The 20,068-nt window shown below is 38.8% G+C and overlaps 1 protein-coding gene across 1 annotated transcript in view; it reads left to right on the top strand.

Annotated features, from left to right (window-relative positions):
• Positions 1-20,068, top strand: part of SCFD2 (sec1 family domain containing 2) — a 321,898-nt gene that overhangs the window by 80,409 nt on the left and 221,421 nt on the right. The window contains exon 5 of the mRNA XM_054688396.1: positions 15,440-15,689. Within this exon, the coding sequence (XP_054544371.1) occupies positions 15,440-15,689 (250 nt within the window). The remainder of the gene's footprint in view (positions 1-15,439; positions 15,690-20,068) is intronic.

Below are 20,068 nucleotides of genomic sequence, written 5' to 3'. Positions count from 1 at the left end.
GCAGGTTTCTGCAGACAGCTCATAGACAAGAGGAACTTGTTTTGTTACCATCTGAGTAGAATGTCTGTGTTGCCAGTCACTTTCATAAGGGAATTGAGACCTCGGACAATGCCACACCCTTCTTTCTTACTGCCAAGTGTTATGAACGTGTTGAAATAATACTTAAGATAACAGTTCTGGTTTTCAAGGACAATCTGTAACCTGCCCTTTTTTGCTGCTGCCTCCACCAGCTTTTTTCCCCCTTCTTCCTACTCTGTAGTGAATCCTGGAAGTCAAATTTTATCACAGGCTTGGAAGTGCAGTATCACATTCTCCATTAAGATAGCTAAAGTTTATGTTTTCACCTTCTCATATGTCCCCCAATTTGCCAAAATGTGTAGCTCCTTTGCTGAAGTCAGCAAAAGGACATCGTTTCAGTTGACTGCTAAGAGTTGTGAAATTGTTGCTTAGCCAGAATTGAAACAAAACAAAACAAAACAAAACAACAACAAGAAGCAAGCAAGCAAGGAATAAAAATTAAAATATGGGTATTTTAAGTAATGTATACATTCTATGGAATGTTTTGTTGTATTTATTGAGAGCTCAAACAAAGCACTTTGAGTTGGTGCTGATTGGAGGAGTATGACAATTTTTGCAGAGGGTTCAGAGAGTCCAGTAGTGACTGTTTTTTTAAAATTATTTTTATTGATTCCCTTGATGATAGACAAAGTGGCCTAACCCGAGGCCAACAGAACCAGCAGGAAATTTAGGTCACGGATAGTTGCGTTTTAAAAACTCCAATTTTTAGAGGCTGCTCAATCATTGTAATTGATTGATGATAACATGGCAAGGAAAGCTCTTAAATCATTAAAGGTGGCCAGATAAAGACGAATGACTGGAGATTTGTTGGATGCACGGTTCTCAACTCCCTGTGGTGTTCTGTTATGCTCTCTGAAGAAGTAGCTTGTCCCTCATTTCATGCAACTTATGGCCCAGCTGGCCTGTTTACAGAAAACAGCCTCTTAAACTTGGCAGTTCTGTTTAAAGCACAGCGTAACATCATTTCCCGAGAGATGGAGAAAAAAACATTACAAAAAGTGTTTATATCCCCCCTAGAACATATGTGTGTTTTAAACTGAACAACCATTGAGAGTTGTTCTTTAAGTCTTTCTCTGAAATCAAGGCCCTTAGTCTTTACCCACAGGTACGTGTAGCTGAATTAGATTATTTGATAACTCCCATAAACTTCTTATATTTTCCTACATTTCTTTTATTTATCCTTGCTTTGGATAAATGCTAATCTGTAATAAGAACTCTAAGTAGATAGTCTGTTCTTCCCAGGATGCAGGAAATATGTCCCTGTCTAATCGCATTTTAAAAAGTTTTTGTTGAAGTAAAATGTAACATAGTAAAATATAGCTCATTGAATTCTTGCTAACTAAAAACATCTGTGTGATCAGCACCCAGTTTAAGAAATAAAATATTACCAGCAACTTTGGAAGTCCCCCACTTGTGCTGCCTCTCAGTTACTCCCTCTTTGCAGGGGGTGGGGAGCTCTGAAAACATACATTCATTTCCCCTGCTTTTTGTACTTCACACAAATGGAATCACATAATAAGTTCTATTTTTATGGATTCTTTCATTTAACATTATGTTTGTGAGAGTCTTCCATATTGTTGCTTTATGATGTTAAAGGTTATTCTCCTTCCTGTGTAGTATTCCATTGTGTGACTAGACCACAATTTTTCACTAGTGGCATTTTTAGTGGAAGAAAAATTTTATAGAATCTGGCTTTACTTCCACTGAGGACTTCTCCATTTCTCACTACCAGGAACTAATCTGTTCCACAGACTACCAGCTGGTTCTAAGTTCCCCATGGAGGGCTCAATTTTGGGAAACAAGTTTATACTTTGGAATTACCTTCTCCGTGTTACTTAACATCAGTTTATTCTCTCTGTTAAATCTTATTGATACATTCTTCCAAATTTCTCATCTATTGCTCATGCCATTATTCTGCTAATCCCAGAATCTTTCCATTCATTTTGACCACCTTTTTTAATGTCCTCAGTTTAGCCAACCCCCTTCTTGAAATATTGATACCCATCCCATTCTTAGATTTTTATACCAATTCTGACCTCTCTGTTATGTCTTTTGAACCACCTTTTCCTGCTCTGAACCTCCATCCAGAAACCTTGGAATAATTCTAGACTCTTCTATTTCTCTCAGACTCTTTATCTGATCCATCAAAAAGCTGTGTTGGTAAGCTTCAAAATATTTCCAAATTCAGCCAACCAAAACCACTTCCAATACTCTTATCTTGGACCATCCTTTCTCACTTGAATTATTGGTATATATTTCCTGTCTCCTTACTTCTACCCGTGTCCGCCTCTCCACAGCCCCCACTTTATTCTCCACAACCTGAGTTGGGGCCTTTTATAATGTAAATCAGATCATACCATTCCTCTGTTCAAATCCCTTTTCATATCAGAAAAAATGGGCAATGATTCTAGATAATGTGGATCCTTCTCTGCCTACTACCTTTCCACTTTTTACTTCTCTTTCTAAGGGAACTGAGCCTCTTTGTACAACTGCCACTTTATTGACCCACCCCCTTCTTCCTGCTTCTTCTTCTCTGAAGTCCCTGCCATAATCACAACCTATTGTCTTTAGAAATCAGTTGCTCCTGGAGATCTTTTCTACCTTGGTTGATGACTCCTTTTTGTGCTTCTCTCTTCATTGTGACCCATCTTTTTTTCTCATAGTTGTAGATACACATGGAAAGCTATGCTGTTTGTACAGGGCACACTGGTTGCCAACTACACAGAACTAGCGGCCACTAGCCCATTGAAACTAACTGCTCTTGGCAACAACCAGCTGTCATTTGGGCTTGGGGTGACAGGGTAAACATGGCATAGTAACACCCTAGGTGGGATATTTTGCCTTAACATTTGTGCCTGAGCTATGTATCTCTCCACCAGAGGTTTTAAATCTTGAATGAGGTTCTGGGGCCTGTCATGTACTTTACTTGGGGACTCTGAGGAACTGCAAGTCAGTATCACCTCTGATATGTTAAATTAACCTATCACTTACTCTTCTTAACTGATTTATCTAATTTGCTGGATTCCCAGTCAAGTCATAATCCTGGTTCCTATTCTGTCACAGGGTTTAGGGTTCCCTTTCCCCACAACTGTTTTCCCTCTGTCTGGAAAGTACTGGAGAAAAAAGTTCAGTGAACCACAGTAGATTTTGTAGAAAGATAGTCTTGAGTTGGATTCAGCCATTCACAAGCTGGTGTCCTTGACAAGTAATCTTTCTCAACCTCAATGCAGCCCTCTACAATAGTAATTCTGTGTTACAGATTAATCAAAGATTAAATGAGATTCTATAATTACATCTTTGGAAATGTTAATTTCTCATCTATCTTTGTACATATTCATTTCTCTACTACACCTCATTATAGAGATGACTACACATTTGATTCTATGTTCAAAGGACTGAGGGAGGTGCTAGAGATACCTTTTGGAGGACATGTGGTTCTTGCCATCAAGGATTTTTCAATCTTACAAGGGAACTAGATATAAATAATCAAATTCAGGGTGAAAAGAGCCAATGTAGAGGCTTCTCTGGGATTGCAAAGTAGATATTTCTAACACATTTAGAAAAGGCCAGGGGAGATAATGCTTAAGTAGAATCATGAAACCAGGTGGAGAAGAGAGAAAAGAACATTCTAAGCAAGGCAATAACCATGTACAAATAGAAGTAGTTAAGCAAAGCTGAAATTTTGCCTGTAAGGAATGGATTCATGATCATGAGACAGTAGCAGTTAAGGCTATGTTAGGGCCATGAGGTAAGAGAAATGCATACATCATATGAAAGTCTTTTATCTTGAAGACAGTAGAAACCATGGAATAATTTTAAGGAGATCAAATATTTATTTTAGAGTAAGATCAATCATGGCTAGAAAATCATGGCATTTGCAACGTAGGTGTCCCAGGAAGGAGCAGAGAAGAGGAGATGGCTATGAAATTGTTAGGACGTGGTGGCTGACTTAATGTGATGGGGACAAGGGATATCTGAGGCAGAATTCAAGTTCTGTCTTGGTCAAGTGAAAGAGTGATGGTGCCATATGATAACACAGGATACACACAATAAAGAGTGTATTTGGGAGTAAAAAATCTTGATTTCAGTTTTAGTTAGTTGAGTTAAATTTGCAGATGAACAATACACATGGAGAAGTCCAATAGGTAGTCAAGTGTGAGGGTAGGGGAAAAAAGAGAAATTTGGTTGGGGAAGTAGATTTACAAGCTATTTTAGTTAGTGTTCAGAATAAGGTGAGAGACCAAAGGAATTCACAAATGCAGTGATTCAAGTAGCAAAGTTTATTTCCCATTTTATATACTGCAGTCTAGAATTTGTTAGGTGGTTCAGGACAGATGCCACTCAAAACATGGGCCATGGACCAGCAGACCTGGTAGCACCTGAAAACTTGTTAGAAGTACAGAATCTTCCTAATAGTGAGTCAGCATCTGCATTTAACCAGGACCCCAGGTGCAAGAGTCACATGCACATTCAATTTTTAAAAGCTCTCATTTAAGGAACCCATATTGTTCTGCTTTCCTTTCAAAACACATAGCTGAAACTACCTTACCACCACTTTATCTTCATTTCAGCCATGAGAAGGGGAACATAGCATAGAAAACATTGAGCTTTCCTTTAAAGATGTGACATCCTTGAATAAGTAAATATTGGCATTTACTGTATTAGAAATTAAAACAAAAGTTTTAAATAATATGAACCTGTTACAAGCTAACATAATAGCACACTTTATGAAAAATAGCCTTATTTCCAAAACAAAAAGTGAGAATGGCATTGGTTTATATTTTTGCAAATTTCTTTAATGTGTCATTGAATAGAAAGCAGCTGGATTCTTGTATTTGCCTCCTCATTCAATCTGCTGCATTATTTTGTTTTGGTTCAAATATATGAAGAAAATCCAACTTCATACAGCTACAGACTTAGAAAAGGGAGGAATATTTTGACAGCCTTATCAGATGTTTGTAGATATTCTAGTCCGATACTATACCAAGATTCTACAAATAGTAATTTCTTAAAGTTGAGTTGTAATGTGAAACTCTGAACCAAATCAGTAAGCATTTTGTACTTTTTTTTTTTTACATTAAAATCTACTCATCTAGCTTATATTTTGGAAGTTACTTTTGCTTGTCCTGACTTTCTTACATGATATTTCAGTCACTTAGAAAATATTGGCTCCCAGAATTATGCAGATCTTCCCAGTGTTGACTTATTTCATTATGGAATTTTAAAAAATCACATTATGGAACTCAAAAATAATCACATGATCTCATCCAAAAAATCTTTAAGTCTAGATAATCTGGCAGTGGCAGATACAAGTTTTCCAGAATTTGAATTGTCACTTGAAGCCAGAATTTTATCGTTAGCAATAACTATGTCAGTTGTTTTCCTTGAAGGAACAGGCTCACTTTGTTCATTTTCAAGAAAGTGTTTGCCAAATACCCATGTCTTAATAACCATAATTTTTCTGTCATTCTTTCCAGCAACAATGGTTCAGTTCACAACTCAAAAAATTATATAAGTGCTTTTCCCCAAGATAACCATTTTACTTTAATATATAGCAGAAATGCTGTATGCATAGTTCCTATTTTATAACACAGAATATTAAATAGACATTTACTTAAGGGTTGGGATTCTGTAAGATTAATCATTTTTATGGCTTCATAAAGGACATTCTTAAGTGAAACTGAGTTTTTAAAAAATTCCAGCTGGGCGTACATAACATTGTGGTAAAGAATATGACTGTTAGTAGTGTTTGGGACCACTCTCCTTGATCTGTGTTATGGTACTAACAATTTTGCCCACCTTTATTTTTGTCCTATTAGTGTAAATATCAACACAGCAAAATAGGCAGTCTCTTACGATTATCGTACTGATAGTTTTATTTTACTTCTAGTGTTTGTAGCTTTCCCCTCCTGTAAGATGACTAGCTTAGAATTCCTAAAAGTTATTTCATTTCATTGACTTTGTAGCCCTCTTGCCAAGGTCATTTGGGATCTTGATTCTAGGGACCATACTTTGAAAACCACTATCCTATGTGATTATTCTGCCTTGATAAATATTGGCTTATGAGATGACATGGTATTGGTCTGACTAGTTCTTCAGAAAGTTATTCAGCAGCAAATTTTAAATTGGTGTATCTTTATGTTTTCCCTTTTTGTGACACCCTAAAAGCTCCCGCTGGCTCCCTAGTGGTACAGATGGAACAGGTTTTTTTGTTTCATCATTCAGCAAGTATTCAGGGAGCCCTGCCACCCACTGTGTTCTCTGCCTGGGCCATGGGCCCTGCTGCAGAATTTTCTATGTCCTGCCTCGCACAAAAGACTTGTATGAATATCCTCATGCTGATGTAGCAAAACACCACAAACTTAGTGACTTAAAACAATACACATTACTATCATATATAATTATGCAGGTCAGAAGTCCAACACAGGTCTCACTGGACTAAAATGAAGGTGTTGGCAGTGCTGCATTTCTCTCTGGAGGCTATAGAAGAGATTGTTCCTTGTCTTTACATGTTTCTAGAGGATCACCGCTTTGCTGGCTCAGGACCTCCTTACTATGTCTTCTAAGCGAGCAGCATTGCTTCTCTCCGATCCTTCATCTTCGCCTCTCTTTCTGACCACGGTCTACAAAGGTCCTCTACTTTAAGGACACATGTGATTGATTGAGTTTCCCAAAGATTATGCAGGCTAATCTCCCCACCTCAAGATTTGTAACAGTAATCACATCTGCAAAGTCTCTTTTTCCATATAAGGTGACATTTTTACTGTTCTTGGGACTTGACTATGGGCCTCTTTTGGGGGACCATTCTTTTACCTACCACTTGCTCTTCGTAAGTGCACATTAATTATTTGTTGAAGGAGTGAAGGGAGGATCCTATCCCATTGCTCATTTCTCAGAGTTTTTGCTCCGATCTGATATTAAATGTTGATTGCTTATCACTCAGTAAAGGTACAACATCTTCTGGAATTAAGGTGTCTTTGTTTATTTTTATATATATATTATTTTATATATTTTTACATCATTTTTCATTTTTGCACAATGTATGCATTGTGCAATGTATGGTTATAGTCCCCATACAATTCCCACCCCCCTTGTTTTAATCCTACTCCCCGCCCCCTGTATTGTGTCTCTGGTTTATAGTTGCTTGTTGATTTTGATTTTTACTTTATTAGAAATAGATGACTGGATCAAGAAGGTGTGGTACATATACACTATGGAATATTACTCAGCAATCAAAGAAGATAAACTCATGCAATTTATAGCAACATGGATGGAGCTGGAAGGGATCATGCTCAGCAAAATAAGCCAGAAAGAAAAAGAAAAATACCGGATGGTCTCACTCATAGCAGGAATTTAGAAAACCTAAATAAGGGACCGGGAAAAAACCTAAGGTGTCTTTCTGCTTTGAAAACAGATGAATCTCTATAGTCGCAATGAATGAATATCTCTACTAAAGCAATTACTGCATCATCACAACTATTCACTCTTACCTCCACTTACCTGTAAGTTCCTTGAATCTTGTGTTCTGCTTCGTTCTTTTTGTACCCAGAGTATAGAGCAGTGCCTGGCATGTGGGATATACACAATAAAGGGTGCATGAGTGCATCAATAAATTATCTTTACACACACCAGCTTCATTTTGCATTTTGCTCAGGGAATATAAGGCCCATTCCCCAGAGGAGCAAAATGGGTTTAATTATGGGAATCGAAGTCCTAGTGGCAGGTCTTAATGTAAAGGTGGCAAGTGAGGCCCTTCCTCAGGCCCCACTAGCAGCATCCTGTTAGCTTGCACTCCCTTGACTGAGCTGAAGCTTGGAAGAATTACAAAAATGGATTCTCTTGCAGTACCTGGCATGCCTTGCAGTTTTGTAGAGTGTCAGAAGACTCTGTTCCACAGTGAAACAGTGTGGATCCTACCTGGCCTGCTCTGCAGCCACAAGAAATATGGCCTATTAGCACCTCATGCCTGCAGAGGTAGCTGGTGCAGAGACTGACTGACTTTGCAGAGGTGTTTGGATTCAGCCCCAAAGTTGGCTTTTCTAAAGACAACACACATTTTACAGAGGGCCTTTTGTATGCAGTCACTGGAGACTGGCTCAAAAATAACAGAAGCCCCAGACTGCAGAATGAAAAAAAACCTTTTTTGTTACTCTAGACACAGCTCTAGTCTTCCACCGCCTAGTAGTGGGCCCATTTATATGAAAATGAATGAGAAATTTAATACTGCGACTTTATAAAGAAGCCATTTTGGGGGTTTGGTAGTGGTTTGCTCTGTGTGTGCTTATTAAATGGCAGTGTTTAATAATGTTTATATTGCCTTTAACCTTTTACTAAATTTTGCAGTTAAGTTCCAAGATGTGGTTTTACTTGCAGTGTTTGTAGATTGCTCCTCCTTCTTTTGAGACTACTGGCTTCCTATTCCTAGAAGGTATCTCATTTCCTTACCAATCATATTAATCACTTGTGTTGGGTAAGAGAAAAGTTCATGAGGTAGCAGGTGATGATCATTACTATTTACCAGAGGCTATGAGCCTCTTTGAGTCGATGTGATTTATCTCTATTATTAAATCTTCACAACAATCACAGAAGCAAAAGCTTCTACGGTATGTCCTCAAATATAAGGTACAGTATTTTCCTGAAGATTGACCTCAGAAAACAAGGTATCTCCTCATGTATGAGTCCTTCCAGAGACTTGCATCGTGGAAATGACTCTATTTTAAACCACAGAGTAGTTTAAGCAATTGTCCCGATAATATGAAAATGGGTGTCTATGGTTTGGATTGCTAAGTATTTAGGCTTTTGTGGTATTTTTTTCATTTTACAGATGAGGAAGCTGGGTTTTGGAGAAATTAACTAGTTCAAGGTCACACAGATAGTAAGTGGTGCAGCCAGACTTCAAACTCAGGCAGATAATCTTACTACCTGACCCTCATTATCAAGCGTCCCCAGATTCTTTCTTTTGCCTTTAAAAGGGTTTTAATCTAGGGAACTACTATTTGTTTCCTTCCTTCCTGTTGAGGTTTCATTCTAAGAGCTGAGAAGATCAAATATGGATATACATCCAGTCTGCAGCCTTGCTTTTATGGACAGCACTAGGCAGGTCTAGGTTACTTTTGAAGCTAAGGTGGCCTGGAATTCCTCTGCTTCCTTCTTGCTTCCTTTTACTGTTGACTGGGAAGTTCATTGTTTCTTTTTGTGGGGGGGGGAGAGGGGGGAGTTGACAAAATTTTATTTAAAGATAAGAAAAAATGGAAAAAGCAGGCACAGTTACTGATTTAACCCTGACAAGAGCCCACTTTAGTATTTTAAAATTTCTCTATGGCCACAAATAGATGAGTCAGCCCCTGACCTTGACTGATAGCTCTGGTTGTGAGGACTCCTTCCCCACGCTAAGCTGCAATTGTCTTTCCTGATACCTTCAGTCTGACAGAAAGGACATCAAATGTGCTTGGGTTTGCCTCTTACTATCCTTCTTCCTCTCCCCATTTCTCCTCCCCTCCTCTCCTCTTCCTTTCCCCTCCTTTTTCTTTTCCTCCCCAATGAGAGTGTTGTTTTAGAATAGTTTTGTATTGATAGAAAAGTTGCCAAGTGTAGGGTAAAGAAAATGTCAGGCTTTTCTGTCCTCCCGCCATCAGGATAGATGATGGATCCTTGTCCTGAATGCATGCCTGATGGCGGGCACCTGGAATAGGGTGGGCATAGGTAGATGGGATTCAGCTGAGCTAAGACTGTGCTTTTTAAGGGCGGCGTCACGGGGACGCCAGGAGCAGCAGTAGAAGCTGAAGCAGAAGCCGAGAGAGAAGCAGAGAAGCAGCAGCAGAAGTAGAGAATGCCAGAGAGCCCAGATAGAGTGAGGATTTGCTGGGGGCTGGGAGGCCTCCCAGCCCCCCAGCCAGCACCCCTGCCTGCCATATGCCTGGTGAACCCCAATAAAAGACCTGCAAAAAACCACTGAGGACTCTGACTCCTCCTTTACCCGGTCTGCGTGGGATCAGAAAACCTGTACTGTGCCCGTTCCTGCCCTCTACACCAAGAGAGTACAGGGAGTTTCTGTATATCCCTCACCTTATTGTTAAAACCTTACAGAACATTGGTACATTTGTCATAACTAAGAAATTGACACTAGTACATTACTATTAACTAAAAACTGCCGACTTATTCTGGCTTCACTAGTTTATCCCTCAAGTCTTTACTCTGTCTCAGGATCCCATTCAGAACAACACATGACATTTAGTTGGTTTCCCTCGTCTCAGCTGGTGTGTGATAGTATTTCAAACTTTCCTTGTTTTTCATGACCTTACCAGTTTTGAGAAGCACTTGTTGAGGCATTTTGTAAGATGTCCCTCAATTAGGATCTGCCCGATGTTTTTGGCATGAGGTTACAGGTTTGAGAATATCACAAGAGTGAAGTGCTATTCTCATGACATCATGTTACGAACATGATGTCAATATGACTTTTCACTGTGTTAACTTTGACCTTCTGGCTAATAAGGCCAAGTGACTCCTCCCTCTCCTTTCCAAATGTGATTTTTTTTTTTTAGAGCAGTAAGTCACTATGTGTAGCCCACATTCAAGTAGTGGAAGATTAAGCTCTACCTTCTGGAGGAGGGAGTATTAAATAATAAGTTATTTGGAATTCTTCTGTAAGGAAGATTTGTCTCTTTTATATTTATTTATTTACTAATGCGTGGACTTAGGGATATTTGTTTTCTACTTTAGGGTATAATCCATTATTCCTTTATTTTGTTACTCAGGTTTTCTAGCTTTGGCCATTGGCAGGTCTCCAGTTATCTCTTGTGTCCTTTTGACATGCTCTAGAATCCTTTTTTTTTTTTTAATTTATTTATTTATTTATACATACAAGCACTGGGTGCAGTCAGAAGCGCGGGAGGGTGAGAGAATTCACCAGAGCCAGAGCGGGGAGCAGAGCAGGCAGAAGGACCAAAGAACACTGCTGAGGGGAGCAGGGGGCGGCAGGAGAGTTCTGCGCGCCATGTGGGACCCTTCTCTGGTGGCCGGGGAGCAGCCGGGGATCGAACCGGCGCTGCAGAGGCTGCAGGCAGCTTCAGAACCCAGCGCCCAACCGCTGTGCCACCGGGGAGGCCCCCCCCCTTTTTTTTTAAAGGAGAACTGAAACCACAAGTTCCTCCTATATTTTCCATCCCCCACCCCTAGAATCAGCCATTTCCCCAAGGATCCCTGGTTTCTTATATTTGTAAAATGCTATTAGAAGCTAAAGTCTGACCACTGTGTGTGCTCATTGCCATTGGGCTGTCACTAGATTCTCTCAGTGGACAGAGTTAGGAAATACATTGTAGGGTAAAGAAAATATCAGGCTTTTCTGCCCTTCCGCCATCAGGATAGATGATGGATCCTTGTCCTGAATGCATGCCTGATGGTGGGCACCTGGAATAGGGTGTGGGCATAGGTAGATGGGATTCAGCTGAGCTAAGACTGTGCTTTTTAAGGGCGGCGTCACGGGGACGCCAGCAGCAGCAGTAGAAGCAGCAGCACCAGTAGCAGCAGTAGAAGCAGAAGCAGAAGCCGAAGCCGAAAGAGAAGCCGAGAAGCAGCAGAACGAACGCTAGAGAGCCCAGATAGAGTGAAGACTTGTGGGGGCTGGGAGGCCTGCCAGCCTCCCAGTCCCCCAGCCAGCACCCCTGCCTGCCATATGCCTGGTGAACCCCAAATAAAAAACCTGCAAAACTACTGAGGACTCTGGCTCCTTCTTTACCCGGTCTGCATGGGATCAGAAAACCTGCACTGTGGCCTGTCCGGCCTTTACATACATGTACATATATCAACCTGTGCTACACACTATCTATAATCTCCCATGCTTCTGTAAGACTGATCTGTATTCCTGATTTTAAATTCACCTTAATTATTGACTTTGTGGGATGCATGAGGGAAGTCAGGATGTAATTTTAAAAGTAACTATGCAGAAATACTACTTAGGCAGGAGAAGTTTGCTAGGATGTCACTAATGAGGGATTTTTGTCCTCTAACCACATAGCTTAGATCAGTAACTTGAAGTGATGTTCTGATGGTCAGATGTTAGTGAGTGAATTCTTTCAAATGACTTTGATGATTATCCTACCCTATTTTACTTTCTACAACTATGTTTAAAAATTATCCCTCTACTCTGGAGAGAGAATTATAGCTCCTCTAGGTTAAATGCTTGATGTATATATCTGTTTAATAGGAATGGACTATAATACAGTAAAGAAATCTGCTTAATATCATCCAAGGAGTTGTTGTTAGGATAAAAAATAAAAACAAAAGCTGTAACCCCCTTCTTTTAATAGGACACCAACTAACTCCTTTCTTTTAAATTGCTTTTGATGGCTGGCAAAACAAAGAAAAACACTTAGAGGTTTCTCCCAAGAGACTATGTGATGCTGTAACAGTGAAATCTCATTTCTGTTCTTTTCCATTTTTACTTTATTCATTCCAAAGACTTATCATTTCATTTTTGTGTGGTACATCCAGAACCTCCAAGATTTTTAGTGGAAGTAAATTGCAACAGCTGTTTTTCATGTACTAAATAATGCAATTGTGAAACTTAACCTTGAGATGACATAGACAGATTTTTCCAGGTGTGGAAATGACTAGTAAAGTTCTTTTGGGGTAGCCATTCCAATATAGAATCACACTCAGCTGCTTGCTGTCAACTTCATTCAGAAAAAGAGTTTCCGTGATCTTTATTCCAACACTCCCTTCTTAATATGGTTTTTCCTCTCTAAAAAAGTGCATCTTCACACACATAAATACGCACCCCTCTTAGTTCCATCTTCTTTTCCTGTTTTATTTTTCTGTGTAGAACTTACTACCATCTAGTATACTATGTGTTTTATTCTTAGCTTTTTAGTTGCTTCCCTCAACGAGAGTGCATTGCTGAATCTCTACACCTAGATTAGTACTTGGGACACAGTAGATGCTAAATGAACACTTCTGAATGAATAATGTGAAAATTGCAAGTTTAGATGTTTGACCCCTGATTTTAATTTAGTTTTTTTATTTTATAAGATTTTATTTTATAAGTGCAATTAAATTACATTACTTAAAATGGAGATGTATCTATTCACTAAAAATCTCAACATTTGTACTAGAAATGGGTATAGTTCCTTGGAAGTTATGTGGTTACTCCTGTAATGCAATATTGTTGTCATATGTGAGGAATTTTATTTATTTATTTTATTTTATTTTATATTTTATATATTTTGTACATCATTTTTCATTTTTGCACAGTGTATGCACTTTCATCTTGGTTACAATGCCCATATAATTCCCACCCCCCTTGTTTTTATCCTACTCCCTTCTCCCCCTCTGTAGTCTGTCTCTGGTTTATAGTTGCTTGTTGATTTTGATTTTTACTTTATTATTAGTCTTTTTCCTGGTCCCTTATTTAGGTTTTCTAAATTCCTGCTATGAGTGAGACCATCTGGTATTTTTCTTTTTCTTTCTGGCTTATTTTGCTGAGCATGATCCCTTCCAACTCCATTCATGTTGCTGCAAATTGCATGAGTTTATCTTTTTTGATTGCTGAGTAATATTCCATTGTGTATATGTACCACATCTTCTCAATCCAGTCATTTATTTTTGGGCATTTGCATTGTTTCCATAGCTTGGCTATCGTAAATAGTGCTATGTAGGGTAAGGAAAAATGTCAGGCTTTTCTGCCCTCCCGCCATCAGGATAGATGATGGATCCTTGTGGTCCTGAATGCATGCCTGATGGTGGGCACCTGGAATTAGGGTGTGGGCATAGGTAGATGGGATTCACCTGGGCTGAGACTGGGCTTTTTAAGGACGGCGTCATGAGGACGCTAGTAGAAGCCAAAAGAGAAGCCAAGAGAGAAGCAGAGCCATAGGAAGAGCAGAGAGAATGTGAGAGAAGGTCGGAGAGCCCAGAGTGATGACTTGCTGGGGGGCTGGGAGGCCAGCGCCCCTTCCTGCCATGTACCTGGAAAACTAAACAAAAAACCTGCAAAAGCTACTGAGAACTCCGATTCCTCCTTTACCCGGTCTGCATGGGATCAGAAAACCTGCACTGTGCCCTTCCTGACTCTACATGCTACTATAAACATATGGGTGCAGGTTGGGAGTGCAAACTGGTCTAACCACAATGGAAAGCTGTGTGGAGATTCCTCAACCTGCTAAAGATGGAACTTCCGTATGATCCTGCAATTCCACTCCTAGGTATTTACCCAAAGGACACAGAAACATTAATTCAAAAGAGCACCTGCACCCTTTGTTTATTTTTATTTTATTTATGCATACAAGAACTGGGGTGTAGGGAAGTGAGAAGATTCACCAGAGACAGAGTGGGGAGCAGAACAGGTGGATCTACTGAAATACACTGCTGAGGGGAGCAGTGGGCAAGACAGGTGAGGTCTGCTTTGCACCATAAGTGGGTTAACTCCCTGCCTAGGGATAGAACTCATGTGGCTGGTGATAGCTTCACAGTGCTGAGACTTAACTCCTTGTACCACCAGGGAGACCCCTGTGAAGAATTTTAAAGTTATCTGCTAAATAGCACTCTAGAAATTGGTGAAAGAACTGAAAGCAAACATTTTTAAAAGTTTTAAGGTAAAATTACCTTAAGACTCACCTGAAGATACCTTGAACACTGTGACATTATCCAGTTTGATCCCCAATCTATTCTCGAGATTTAGCAGAAAATGACTTTTCATTGTTATAAAGAAAAAAAAGTTCTATCTGCCAGTGCAGGGACTATTAAAAAGGAATATGTTGAAAAATCAAAATTCCTCTGAAGGAGTGTCAATATCAATATTCATTTAGATAGACAGATGCTGCCATGCTTTTATTTTTAATCACATTACTTTACAAATATATTTATTTTAAATTTCTAGTATCTGAAGTACTTACTTTTTTTTTGGTTTAAAGATTTATCATGCTTACAAGAACCAGGGTACAGACCAGATGTGCAGGAGGGTGAGAGGACCCACCAAAGACAGAGCAGGGAACAGAACAGGCAGACTGACTAAAATACACTGCTGAGGGGAGCAGCTGGCAAAACAGGAGAGGTCTGCCATGCCATGTGGGTATCTCCCTGGCTGGCCAGGATCAAACCCACTCTGCAGAGGCTGTGGACAGCTCCACAGTACTGTGCTCAACCCCCTGAGCCACCAGGGAGGCCTTCTGAAGTACTTACTTTTAAATTTTGAAAACTAGTAGACTCATTTGTTCAAACTTACTGCAGTATTTTCTCCAGGACAAGAAATAATCAAATAGAAAGTCTAGTCAGTGAGCGCTCCTTGGTATACTGTAGTACATAAATGATGTCTTTGTGCCAGACTGACATGTTTTCACATTACCACCTTTTTTTTTTTTTTTTTTAGAGCATTGGGGAGTCTACCATGTCTGTGGTGTTAAATCAGCTGCTGCCCATGATTAAGCCTTCGAAGCAGAGGACCAATGATGACTACAGTCCTGAAGAACTGTTGATTCTCCTGATATATATTTATTCTATCACTGGGGAGTTCACTGTGGACAAAGATCTGGGGGAAGCTGAAGAAAAAGTGAAGAAAGCACTGACTCAGGCCTTTTGTGAGGAGTCTGAATTGTCACCTTTGCTGCAAAAGATTACAGGTGAGTGTTTAACAAAGATATAGGATATAAACATCGCTGATACACAGCATGGGTATAAAAATTAAAATGTTAAGATGTTTCAGGAAGAGAAAGTAATTATCTTCACTAGAGTTGTTGGAATTTCACAAGGCCTGAGGAGTACTAACTGGCTTTTAGGATAAGAGATTTTCATTACAGTATTTTTTGATCAGTTGTTGTTGTGAAGTAGCATTCTGGTTGCCTGTCAGAATTCATATTCCTTTGAGCTAAAGACTTGCTAAAATATCAGAATACTTATAAGACATAATATCTTTAAGGAAAGAAAGAGTGTAGAACATTTTACTCAAAGAGTTTTTGTTGACGAGTTCCATTTGAGATTGTCATTTCAAACTTTAAAAATTTCCCTAATATGTCATAAATTATAGGATTGAAAATTGCCCATTTCAAGAGTAGTTTTGTATCTTGATTTCTCATATATCATATCAAATCTGAATTAATTGGCAGTAACCACAGTAATACCCAAATATCCAGTAAACTAGGCAGTACTCATTTGTGAGAAATACATATGTAATTAAATATCAAACATTTAACCATTTTCATGTCTAGTAAGAACTGTGATATCACTCATGGAAACATACGTTTGTGTTTCTATCAAATTTGGTATTGTTTTTTATGTTTTGTGTAAAGCCATTTTCATTAGGATGTCTTTAACCTAGATCTGCTTAAGAGTGAGAAGTAATTAAAACTTAATATAGAATTTGTGTGTGGCCTTCTCTGTTCAGGAGTGGCTCAGTTGAGGCAGATCATACAGCCGCCAGCTTTTCCTCCTGTCCCCAATTGTGCCTCGCAGAGGAGAGTATGCAGATTGCTCAGGAGTGTGTTGTATAGCTGTTAACCTTGGAGGTCCCATGCTTCATGCCCACTGCTGACCTTTCCTATGTTTGGATATGGAAAACAAAACTCTGACAAGATGGAAACCCAATGAAGTTTCCACAGAAATGAAAGGTTGCCTGTTTGCAACTTAAATTTTAAGGAAAACTTAGAATTTGTTCCCATTTCATTAGGTACAGCACTATATGTGATTGCATGTGTTTGTGAATGAATATTGACTTAGAGAAGTTTAATATAGTTTATACAGTGCTAAGAACAGTGATTTGATTCAAAGTAAATTTGAATGCTAGGAGAATTTAACTGGACGTTATTTGTAAAATGCATAGTTTCAGAAACAGGCAACAAAGATGATGTGTTCTAGCTGAGGTTATTTGCATGACTTTTCTGTAACATTAGTATGTTACTATATTATTTTGGGAATTGAAGTCATGCTGTAAGGGTCTTCATTTAATATTTGCTCAAGGTGTTCATTGACCCAGCATTTTACTCTTTATTAGTTTCACTATTTATGATTGTTCAGGAAATTGCATTTTCTTGCAATGTGATTAAATGTGATTTCACATTTAAAAGTGCTCTGTACATTCATGTTTATATTAGGAAAATTTGTAAGTTCGGCAGTTGAAGGTTAAAAAAGAAGATGCTATGGAAATTTTAGTATATTTTTAAATTTTAGAGACATATTATTACTATATGTTTAGTATACATTTCTGCCTACATTCATTTTGTATGTCCAGTTTAAACTGGGTGGGAAGATGTGCTACTTAAACCTGACATAAGTGAAATTGCCAGTAGAGCACACATGTATACACACACTTACTTTACTCCTGAGGGCAAAAAGGACTCCATTTCTGAAGGTAACTTTTACTTGGCCAGTGTAGACATGCCTGTTATTAGGTATGTCAAGAAGTCAAGAGAAGTGGGGTATATATTTACAGTTAATGGGTAAGGATAACATTTAATCTACATTCAGGATAAAAAGTGATAGGATAATGGTGGGGCAGTGGTAGGATAATGGTGGGGCAGTGGTGACCCAATCTTGTAGAATAGGATGGGATAGCCCAGCATGTATTGGAAGACTTGAACTGCTTTCCAGATGTGCTTAACCTGCAGCAGAACTAGTTTAGCCTGGCTTTTGCTAGCCCCAGTGTTGCACTTATACTATTTCCATTGATTGTCTTTGCTTACTTGATACTGGGTGGCAGAATTAATTTTATGTCTTGAGTACATTTTGTGGCTGATGAAATTTCATTAAAAAATTGATTGAAAACAAGCAATTAATCACCATAGGAATTATGCTATATTTTATATAATGCTATAATGTTATCTTAACTGTTGATAGGATCAAGCAACAACTTTTCTGTATGAAAACTTAAGCATGTTGTCATCACCCAAATGATAAGTGATTGAACCAGGATTTGAACCCAGTTGTTCTAGATCTGGAGCCCTTTAAACATGAGATTCTAAACCTGCCATAACTGTACTGTAACTTATACTGTTTACACTTACTGCTTTATGCCATGCATGCTCCACCATTCCATCATGTGATTATTTTCTTAACACAGAATTAATTTTTGGTTAAGTTTAGATATTGCCTATGTTTTTTAATCTTCTTGTAGGTGTTTCCCAACACCTTTCTATTTTTGTGCATGGATTTTTTTTTGTTTGTACATTGGTGTAAAGAAATTCATTCTCTATTTTTCTTTTCTCTTTCACTTTCTCTCTTTCTTTTTCATACTCACTCTCCCATTTTCAATTTTCTTTCTCTTTCATTTTCTCTTTTTCTTTCTCTTTCATTCTCTCTTTTTTCCGCTCTCCTCCACCAGCATGTGGTGTTATCATCATGATAATGAGGTGGGCACTCTTCTGCAATGTATTGTATCTACACTCAGGCAACACAAGGCATGGGCGGGAGGATGAAAGTAAAAGGCATTCTATCAGAGTATGCTGTCTTCATATTAGGAAAACAATAGCTTTTCTGAGGGCCCTGCCCAGAGGCTTTTTTTATTGTTCAGAAATGGGTTTCCAAACCACCTCTGACTACATGACAATCTGATGAGTATTTCCAACTGGACATATGTTTATCATAAGCAAAGCCAGGGTTCTGTTAAAACAAAGAATGGAATTAAGTAAGAAACTCATATTTGCTGTGATTACCAATATAGGTATTCCTACATTGGTAAAGGAAAGTTTAATATGCTGTAAAGTAGAATGATGCTCAGGGGGCTTTAATTTTATAGCTATAATATTGAAATTTATTTTACAATATATACTGAAATAATGCTCAATTGTATATTTATATCACTGGAATTTTATCACAAAATTTTCAACTTCTCAATACTTACTGAACATGAGTACCTGGCTAGAATTCGTCTAAGCTCTCTAAAAAAGAAGCTGCACTGGTGGAACTGTTAAAAGGCTCTGAGCATGAGATTTGGGTTTAGATGGATCTGAGTTCTGGTTCAGGCACTGGCTCTTGAGTAAGTCATTTAACTTACTCAGTTTCCTCATAAATAAAATGGGGATAGTAGAAGCTTCAAACTCATGAGATAAAAAGAGGTTCACTGTTCCATGTGTGTGCCATGTATTACCTATCAACTATGCATTCCTCTTCCAACAAATATAAATATTTGTTGATGTCATGGTGATTTATAAAACATAAATTCAGTTACAGGTATTGCTGAAATTACAGGTTTTTTTCCCCCCTTTGTATCTTTCAATTAACAGATATCAAAAACACAATTGTGGGCCTCCCTGGTGGCGCAGGCGGTTGAGCGCCGCGCTGTGAAGCTGTCTGCAGCCTCTGCAGCATGGGTTTGATCCTGGCCGGCAGGGGAGAATCCCACATGGCGTGGCAGACCTCTCCTGTCTTGCCCGCTGCTCCCCTCAGCAATGTATTTTGTCAGTCTGCCTGTTCTGTTCCCTGCTCTGTCTCTGGTGAATCCTCTCATCCTCCCACGCATCTGGTCTGTACCCCAGTTCTTGTATAAATAAATAAATCTTTAAAAAAAAAAACACACACAATTGCATGGTATCCTCATGCTTTAGAGACCATGGATTGTGATTAGGTGTCTCTAATGCTTGCAGGAACTAGCACATATTATGAATAAGTAAAGGAGGTTAGATTTTGAAGAAACCATAGTGTAAATGCAATGATAAAGAGCTTAGGTATTCGGACTTAATAAAAAGTCAACAGGGAGTGGTAGGACTGTGTTAAACTAGAAATCCTTTGTTGCCATGGGAGCATGAATCTGAGATTGCTGACTTCAAGAAGCTAGGAGTCTGGATTTTTTTTTTTTTAAGTGGTAGTTGACTTCTCATAGGACTCTATTGGATGGGAAATACTGAAGAGCAGTTTGAGGTTTAATCTAAGGTAGACATCTCAGGAAATAAAGCCAATCAGAACATCTGGCTCACCTTAGTGAGCAGAGCTTCCCAGGACAAGGAACTGACACTGAGACTTCATCACTTGTAGAAACGGTGCTAGTGAGTTCTTAGACATTATAGGGTGC

This window comes from Talpa occidentalis, unplaced genomic scaffold, assembly GCF_014898055.3.
Source record: "Talpa occidentalis isolate TD23 unplaced genomic scaffold, MPIMG_talOcc4v2.1 talOcc4.6, whole genome shotgun sequence".
Lineage (NCBI taxonomy): Eukaryota > Metazoa > Chordata > Mammalia > Eulipotyphla > Talpidae > Talpa > Talpa occidentalis.
Note: the sequence above shows the minus strand (reverse complement) of the source record. Positions and strands in the feature narration are given on the sequence as shown.